At 38.9% G+C, this 9956-nt stretch overlaps 1 protein-coding gene across 1 annotated transcript; it reads left to right on the plus strand.

Moving 5' to 3' along the window:
* The first annotated feature begins 336 nt into the window (after positions 1–336).
* LOC121540521 (barH-like 2 homeobox protein) lies at positions 337–4359 on the plus strand. Its single transcript, XM_041849456.2, has 3 exons — positions 337–924; positions 1976–2201; positions 3384–4359. The coding sequence occupies exons 1-3, from the start codon at positions 366–368 to the stop codon at positions 3694–3696; spliced, it is 1098 nt and encodes a 365-aa protein (XP_041705390.1). The 5' UTR covers positions 337–365; the 3' UTR covers positions 3697–4359.
* The last annotated feature ends 5597 nt before the right edge of the window (positions 4360–9956 follow it).

The raw sequence follows: 9956 nt of genomic DNA on the forward strand, positions 1-9956 counted from the left end.
GCGTGATGTCGAGGAGTTAGCCGTACGAATCTCCACACCACAACTTTGAGAGAAAGTTCAATACCCATAACAAAAGGACGTGGACTACACAGACAGACCCACTGGTCTCCAGATTTACTATTGAATGTAACAACATATTATTGGACCATATTTTTTCTTAGCGTTTTAAAGAAATATAAAACGTGGATTTCGGTTTTGTTTATTTTCCTGACAATTTCAACTCTTAAATTCGTTTGACTTTTAGGAGTACATGTGCCTCTGTTCGTGTTGTCTTATAGTTTTCGTTTAGTTTTTAATTGTATGGAGGATAAAACTTAATGTTGTTATGAAGACCTAAATCACCGTATTTATTTCCTTTTCTTACTATGGAATCCTCCAGCGGATCGAACTTTGGAATAGACACTATTTTATCCAACGCTACTAATTCTGTTAACACTGCGCTAATGAACGGAGATTTCCGCCTCGGTGACAGCAGGACAGCGGATTTCAGCCGGAGCCAGGCCACCCCGTCACCTTCATGTTCGGACATAGACACGGTGGGAACGGCCCCCTCTTCCCCCATCTCGGTCACCATGGAGCACGCCGAGCCGCATCTGCTCCAAGACAGCCTACCGCACCACCACCACCACCACAACCAACCAGGGCGTTTGCAGCTATCGCCCCAACCGCAGCAGCTAGGGGCCGGGGCCGGGGCCGGCTGTGCCCCCAGGACTGCCACCTCTTCGTTTTTAATCAAAGACATTTTAGGCGACAGCAAACCCCTGGCAGCGTGCGCACCTTACAGCACCAGCGTACCGTCACCCCATCACACCCCCAAACCAGAGAATGCCAGGGACGGTGGGGACGGCTTCAGGCCGAAGTTGGAACAAGATGAAAACAGGAGCAAGTTGGACAAAAGAGACGATATGGAAATGAAATGCAACGGTAAGCGAATATTTAGGTTACACTTAGGCCTATATGGAAATGTTTTGTATGCTTTTTTATGGTTTAGTTATTGGATGACATAAGTGAGGTTTTCAGTGTACCTAAAAACGTGCTTTTTATTGGGTAGGCTGTCATAGTAGGCTAATGTTGTGCAAAATACATACAAACCTCACATACAAAGCCTATTTGTGTTGAATTGTCTTTGCCTAAAAAAGTTGATAGTAGCCTAGCCTACATAAATATTTTATTGGAAGATAACCATTAAATTGAATTGCGCCAATATGCCTAATAGTTCAACAGTAATAGTAACAAGAAGAATAATAATTTTATTTGTCATATATATTTTACGCACATGGAAATTCAAAGTCACATTATAATGCTATTTAGTAGGCTTTTTAGGTTGGTATAATTATTTTAAAGCTAAAACACAGTGTACAATATAGGCTAACTGCCTTGAATGTAGACCACGTTGTGTATATCTTTCAAAGGCTGTCTTATTAGACAATGATATTAAAGGGTTGATTTTCAGTTGCCCTTTTTTATTAGCATAACAGAATCGAAAACAGATGTAAGGCTGGCGCGAGATGTTCCCGGTGCGCTAGCCTCCCTTGTGTGTCAATTAGAGAGATTATTGTTCTTCCTAGAGGGCGGATCACGAGCGCTGCAGAAACTGCTACAAATAGAGATGGATTGACATATCGATTTCCCAGTTTTACTGCTAAAAACTTAAGTTGACAAATACAGTCCGGATTTCTTATTGGCCGTAGATTTTTTTTTTTTTGCTGGCTGTCTGACAAATGAAGTGCTTCAGTTTCAACTCGATTGCTCAGCTTTATAAAATAGTATTGTAAGAGGTTCAAAGTTTTAAACCAACTGTTTATTTCAATTGATTTCTATTTTTCATACATATTTTGACCTTATTTTGGCTCAGAACTAATAGGACATTTATTTGTTGCTAATTTATTTTCATTGATCCATTGAACCATAAAGGCTTAAATTAGGCCTATATAAAAACTGAAATTATTATCCACTTATTATTTTTCCCATTCAGGAACAAAAGAAGAGCATGAACGGGAAATTTCAAGTAGCAGAGATAGTCCTCAATCACGGTCAAAAAAACCTCGTAAAGCACGGACGGCCTTTTCAGACCATCAACTCAACCAACTCGAGCGAAGCTTCGAGCGCCAAAAATACCTCAGTGTGCAGGATCGCATGGACCTCGCCGCAGCACTCAACCTGACCGACACACAGGTGAAAACCTGGTACCAAAACCGACGGTATGTCACACCTATTATAGAACATCATTATCTTCACAATGTTTTTGTTTTTTAATCATCTCTATTATTATTAGGCTATTATTATTAGGCTATTATTATTAGCTTATGTTTTTATTATTACTCTCGTTTTATTGGTGGTGATGTTATTTACATGAATATAGCCTACTAATATTAATGTTATACCATTTTAATAATTGTAGTAATGTAAGCCTATAATAATACTATATAAGGTGGATGCATGTGCTGTCTTTTACTTAATTTCGTCAGACTGGAATATAATTAATAGGAGTTGGCCTGTGGTTGATGTGCAGTTAAGTGTATTTTTTTGTATTAGGCTTTTGTTGTCTTTAAATGCAGGCCCATAACGTGCATGGATTTCAGACAATTAGGACTACTGAACAGATAGAATCGAATAGAATAGAATACAGTACAATAGAATAACTTTAGAACAGATCAAGAGGAATAGTTAAACAGGTCTAATCAAAATGGTTGCCATGGACCCAGACACATAAGGATATTTATTTACAAGATTAACCCACACAGTTTTATTACATGGTATTGGTTATTGAAATACACATCAATCTTGGGTTATAAAAGTCTGTCTGAACAATCGCTACATGATGTTGACAATGCACAATTTGCCTCTCCGGCATCATTGTTAAGATATCCCCAAATGTCAGCCAAGATTAGTGTTAACAGCGCCGGCGCCGAGATAGTAGCCAAAAAAATACAGACACAACCCAATATAATGACAAAATATGGTATGACTGCAATCATTTTAAAATCCTGCAGTTTTCTTTCTCCTTCAATATAGCCAATATTAATACAACGCCTACGTTTTTATAAATTATTGTATAGGCCTAAATAGGCTATAGCCTACCATCTTAAAGTTAGCCTGCCAATGTTTACAGTGCACTTGGTGAGGCCTAGCGAGAAGGATCAAGTGAGGGAGTAATGATCTGAAATTAATCTATAATCTTATCAACTAAATATAGGCACTGCACTGTGCACTTGAAGTAGCCTAACTTTTCTTGGATGTGTCCTTTCCTAGGCTAATTAAAGGCATAACCACCGATTCATGCTGCAAATAATTAGACCTCACCAATTAAGGGTCCGTTTGGGGAATTCTCAGAGTCTGAACCAGTTAAATAATTGATTTGTTGTATTTTGATCTGATTTCAGGACCAAGTGGAAAAGACAGACAGCGGTCGGATTAGAGCTACTGGCTGAAGCCGGAAATTATTCCGCCTTACAAAGAATGTTCCCGTCGCCCTATTTCTACCACCCGAGCTTGTTGGGCACAATGGACAGCACAACAGCAGCCGCCGCGGCCGCAGCAATGTACAGCAGTATGTACCGGACTCCGCAGCAACCACATCCCGGTCTCCAGAGGCCTCTTGTCCCGAGAGTACTCATCCATGGCCTTGGGCCGGGGGGCCAACCGGCATTGAACCCGCTGGGTAACCCCATGCCCGGCACGCAGCATCAGCGGTAGAAACAACAACAAGACGATTCCATAAAAACAGTTTTAACCTGGTCCACATGTGATGTGACTAACTGCGCTGAACGAACGATGAAAAATACATTTGAAAAAGACAATATATAAAAGACAACTTTACAGAAGAAGTAAAAGGAGGTAATATTGAATATGACGGAGAGCCAGTATTGACGTAGGCCTAACCACGAACTGTCTGCAGCATCGAGTCGAGGCCATGACAGAAAAAGGACTGTTCATATGTCTGATTGAATGTTTGTTAGTTTTTTTTGTACAAATACACTTATACTAGCGAATAAACTTATAAAGTTTATTAGATGGAGAGAAAGGGTTGAATAAAGACGGAATGATACTAAAATGATTCTTCTCGGATACTTCTATGGGAAAGATGTCCGGGGCAGCCAGACTGAACTTCGAACTTCATTGTCATCCAAACATTCAAAACGCCATGTGGCATTAATATTTCTGCAGGCTGAAAGCTTAAGGCCTATAAGGTTAATACGACATACCAATAAAAATATTTGTTTACATTCTGATAATGTGCAGTTAATTAGGTTAAAAGAGGCCTAGCATACAAGTCCAAAGCGATTGCTCCTGAAATAACCTCTGTAGCACGAATTATAAAGATAATAGGCCTATTTTAATTTTTAAAAATTTAAGTAGCCTACATAACCAATTATCAGACGTCACATTTTTGGGGGATTTAGCCTTTCATCTGAAATCTTCATCTCGAATCCCCGGATTTAAAGTTTTACAATTGATATATTTCCTAAATAAATGTATTTCCTATAGATTTAAAATCACCTATAGATTCAAAGTTAGGACTAGGCCTACATGTTTATTTAATCGAACATGAGGCTATGTATGTGAATTGGCAATGCATAAGGGACTTTCTTTAGGCTACTTTTCACTTTATCATGTGACCGCATTAATTTGTCGAGAACTGTCGCCTACCCTCCGTCGCCTATATGCATATGCAGCAGGCAGCTCTCTCTATGTGATGGTGAGAATTAATGGTTTGATTAGATGCTGGGTTGGTACCATGGGAATCGGGAAGGTGGTCTTCGCGCAGCAGCTGTTCTATGGGAGCACAACGCTCGAGACAAGCGCACCGGACAGACAGCAAGCGCGAGGCTTCTCAGCGTGAGAGATTAAAAAGTCCACTCACATTAAAACTAAAGAAAAAAATAGTAAACAAACAACATTTCACTGGAAATGTTATATTGTTCGTTGTCCATATTTTGGCATTATCCGTTGATTTAAAAGTGAAAACGGAACATTTATTAAATCGTCTTGAAGAAAAAATTACAATATTTAGGCTAGGCCTACTCAAACCAGACTCAGATAGGCCTTAATGCTAGTGGTAGACTAATAAGCGAAAACGTTTTACTTATTAGGGCCAGAGAGGGCAGTGATTTACAACAAGATATAAACCTGTGCAAAATATCAAAGCCATTTTTCCTCTTAAAAACATTTATCAGCTGGATTGTAGGCCTTTTGCGCCTGTCTCGGGTCTTGCATACTCTTATCATTTTCTATCTGGGACAACGTGTATGTTTGCTATCGGTGACAGAGCTAAAAAAAATATATATATAACGTAGGACTATAATTAAATGAACATTAGAATAGTATTTTTTAAAAGTATAATCACGCCCCCTGGAGAATAGTGGCGAGGGGGCGCATTCAAGTGAATTGACTCTCGGATAGAAGCGCCTTGGGGCACGTTTGTTTGGGCTTCCCTAATTGGTGAATCGTTTGCTGATTTCTGTGTTATTAAAATCCTGTTCCAGCCAAGTTGACCTTTGCTGGTCTCAACAGTGACAAGGGAACACTAGGCTGATTTACGTAGGTTTTGCCCAATTGCAGTTCCCTCGCAGTTTAGCAATGAAATAAGAAAATAACCTGGACTATTGTCTTTATTAGGCTATAAGTGACTGTCCCAATGAAATGTAAACTGTAAAACAAAACGTAGCTCTTGAAAAAAGAACGAAAATAAATATAAATTGACGATGCCTCAAATATAGGGATTATGTGTCCCATAAACAAATAATTTGTTCTCATATTTCCTGCAGCGTTATTTGCATATGTATTAATTGGTGTTCACAACAGAGACTGCAGAGCATGTAAACACAAGAAGCGTCAGACGTTCTTCCCATTTGAGGATAGAAAAGCGGGATAGTTCAGTGGTCCACCATTAGATTGCCTAATTAAAAGCTAACAAACAGATAAAACAATGTATGCTCCCCCAGGTGAGGGACCAAGGAGGTATTCACACGAACACTGTATGGCAAATCAGATTTGTATTGATGCACACCATCATTATTGATATTGCAACATTTTGATGAGTTAGGCTAGTATTAGGCTATACATGTTATTTTTCGTATAATTTAGGCTATTGGGGGGGCAGGCTATTAGGAACAATTAGCCTAAATGCCATCGAATTGCACGATGCACAAAATCATTGTTTCTTTTTTTTTTACTTTAGGACTGATTGGTAATTTGGTAATCGTTCATGGAAAACAAATGAACTTGACTAAATATGATCTGCTTTTACATGAGCTGTCTGCTCATCAACAGTATTGCACAAATGTCCAATTTAGCACCAGTAAGGAGGCATTTTATCGTATGCATGGATTCTAAACATTATTTATTTATTGCTCTGGGCAAAGGATGGGTGCGCCATTCCAATTCATTAATAATAAGCCATTCAACCGCTATGTGAATTAATAGGCAGTTGCCCCTCATATTCATATGACTATAGCCGTGGCCCCCGTTCTCATGTCGGATCGTTTCAGATTATCCCAACATTGACAAAAATATTCAACATTTACAACAAATAGCAAGAAATCATAAAGTCAACCACTTATGCTGACCTAACTAAAATATAAATCAATGTTGATTAAAAATCATATTTTTGTGCATTTTTAATTGAAAAAAAAAAATAGGCCTCCCAATTTTCACAATAATTTGAGATGAAAATCACTGTCCGTGAGTGTGTCATGCAGACAAAATACTTAAAGCTAGAATCCTTAATTGAAACAATAACACAGTGGATACCCCGCCTGTGTTTTGGTAAAAAGCTGAGGGATGGGCCTAGAGAAATGTAACCACTCTCAAATTCATACAGAAAGCAAAGGATGCAAGGACTGGCCATCCGTTATATCAAAATTATAGTTTTAACCATGTTTTGAGGCTATACAGTGTTTGTATACATTTAATTTGTTTACAAACATTGGAGTAAAACAAACGTGTATTTTGGGTTCTGTTGGGGTACGACAGTTAACCTAAGCTCATGAGGCATTTATAAGTTATATTCTTCAAGAATCAATGGGTTGCCTATGTATCATCCATTTATATGTAGCAACTAGGATTCTAGATTTAAAGCTCGCAGAATAAAATTAACCAGCCGAAGTTCCCCATGTGGTAAAAAACAACAACTTCAAAGATCAAACTGTACATTCAACATTTGCATGGCTCAAGTAGTCATGCTTTGTTGATTTAGTGTTATTATTTTGATAAATATATTACACTCTATAGGCAGAACACGCATATGAAATCAGCTGCACACATGGGGCATTGTAGGCCAAACATATTGATACCAATTACAATATCCCCAGAAATATTCTGAGTATTACCTGATTTATAACCTTGGCAATTCCGTCCATGCAGCTTTTGATAAAGGTATGGGAGCCTAGACTATTTTCTTGAGCACTTATTGTTGAGAATACCAAGCGGTTGGTTGGTTGATTGGAGTAGGCGAAGGGAATGGGTGTTAAAAATTAAACGAAGATGTTCAGGCCTTTCATTGCCATGACACACATTACCCAGAACAGAACAGACGGGCTTCAGAGGGCTGGTTTGTTCTCGTTGCCTCGAGGAACCAACCGTGTAGGCCCTCTTTAATCGCTGCTGCATTTTCCAACTGATGTAATGGCTGCGATATCTTAGTCATTATCAAAATGAGGTAACACTTACACTCTCCTCCGCACTCTCATTACTACGCCACTTGCGTCACTCTCTTAACACGAATATCATCAGATCGTTTTTATCCCAAACAATACAAACACTTCTACAGTAATTATGCGCACGAGACCCGCGAGGTGACATGGTTGGCTCTTGGATGGTGGCGTGGTTGGCTTGGGCTATTACGCGCACGCTTTTACCCGCACAGTTGCACAAACAGAGAGGCCGGATGGGTGGTGTATTTTACGCATTTGAGTATCCTCCCTTAATTATCATTGGTTGGATCCTTAATCTTGCCCCGTGGTGATGTCTGGGTGTCAAAGTGATGCTTTGATAGACGGTGGGTTGTCAACATGTGCGTTTTCAAAGCTTATGAATTTGGGAAAATAGTAATAAGGTTAGAATCATGCAAAGTGCAAATTGGGATTTGTGCAGAGGCTGTGATTGTTGGCAGGCGTTGTGGTGTAGGACCTGTCGCATACACTCAAACCATACAATTACTGCTAGAGGCGTGAAATGAACCAATACTGCCCCTATTAATAATTCAAATATGCACTATTGTGTATAGGGTACGTAGCATAGCCTATATAACCACGAGTGCCAATAATCTGCACTTTGTAGGCTATATCCTTTGAAATATAATTTAGGCAGGGAGGGATTTTTTTAACTTGTTCAACAGGTGCAGTTGGACATAGTCCTACACCAGACATACCACAGTTTAGCCTTGTGTTTTCCTTTTACATGGTTAATCTATGATATTAACAATATTGATATTTTCAGAAACTCTGACATTGTCAAATTGTGTCAGACTGATTAGCCTTTTTGTAAAAAGAAATAGTCAAAAACAATTATTTGAACCAATTTACAATTGAACCCTATAGTCAAACAGTAATATAGGCTTGACTACGAACAGCGGTATATCTACTGTATACCTGGGCCTCGTTTCCCATAGCCTTCGTAGTGTTAATATAATTGGGGAGTTATTACTCAAATGCAAACCTTCGCACATCTGCGAGTGATCCAGACCACTCACAAAGCAGCCAAAGTGCATCACTAAATTATTGTTTTTCCGTTCCGCCGCACTTTATTCACAGATCTCCGCTAAACATAGAGTCAAGATGTTTAGGCTATCTGTCTGACTGTGACTGCGGATAACTTCAGAACACGTTGACTACAAATGCAAAGTTGCCAAAGTAGGATAATTACAATTGTTACAAACAGGTGAACGATAAAATGATGCTTCAAATGAAAACCGAGATGACTGCGTTGAAAGGTCCCCTACATAGGCTACATGGGCCTACAGTGCCTTCAGAAAGTATTCATACCCCTTGACTTATTCCATATTTGTTGTGTTACATCCTAAATTCAAAATGGATTAAATATATGTTATTTCTCAACCATCTACACACAATACCCCATAATGAGAAGGTGAAAACATGGTTTTAGAAAATTTTGCAAATTTATTGAAAAGTAAATATATAAATATCTCATTTACAGAAGTATTCACACCCCTGAGTCAATACTTTGAAGAAGCACCTTTGGCAGCGACTACAGCTGTGAGCCTTTCTGGGTAAGTCTTTAAGAGCTTTCCACACCTGGATTGTGCAACATTTGCCCATTATTCTTTTCAAAATTCTTCAAGCTCTGTCAAATTTGGTTGTTGATCATTGCTAGACAACCATTTTCAGGTCTTGCCATAGATTTTCAAGTAGAACATTCACTGTCTTCTTGGTTAGCCACTCCAGTGTAGATATGGCCTTGTGTTTTAGGTTATTGTCCTGCTGAAATGTTAATTCATCTCCCAGTGTCTGGTGGAAAGCAGACTGAACAGGTTTTCCTCTAGGATTTTGCCTGTGCTTAGCTCCATTTTGTTTCTTTTTTTATCCTGAAAAACTCCCCAGTTCTTAATGATTACAAGCATACCCATAACATGTGCAGCCACCACTATGCTTGAAAATATGGAGAGTGGTACTCAGTAATGTGTTGTATTGGATTTGCCCCAAACATAACACTTTGTGTGAATACTTTCTAAAGGCTGTTTCAATCATATCAAAATCAATTTCATGTTCAATCAATTGAGTTCTATTGGTGACTATGGCGAATGTCTGTAATTTTTGCCTCAATGTGTTTCATGATGTGTGACAACATGCAATGATGTGCCCAATCTGTGATTTAGTGCATTATTATTGGGTAAGCAAAATAAGCTGCCGTCAGCTTTGTTCAATTAGGCCTATGTGAGATAAACGGCCTGACTTTGATTAAGCTGCGGTTAATTCGAATTGACAAGCAAGTGTGAT

This window comes from Coregonus clupeaformis, chromosome 26 (assembly GCF_020615455.1).
Source record: "Coregonus clupeaformis isolate EN_2021a chromosome 26, ASM2061545v1, whole genome shotgun sequence".
Lineage (NCBI taxonomy): Eukaryota > Metazoa > Chordata > Actinopteri > Salmoniformes > Salmonidae > Coregonus > Coregonus clupeaformis.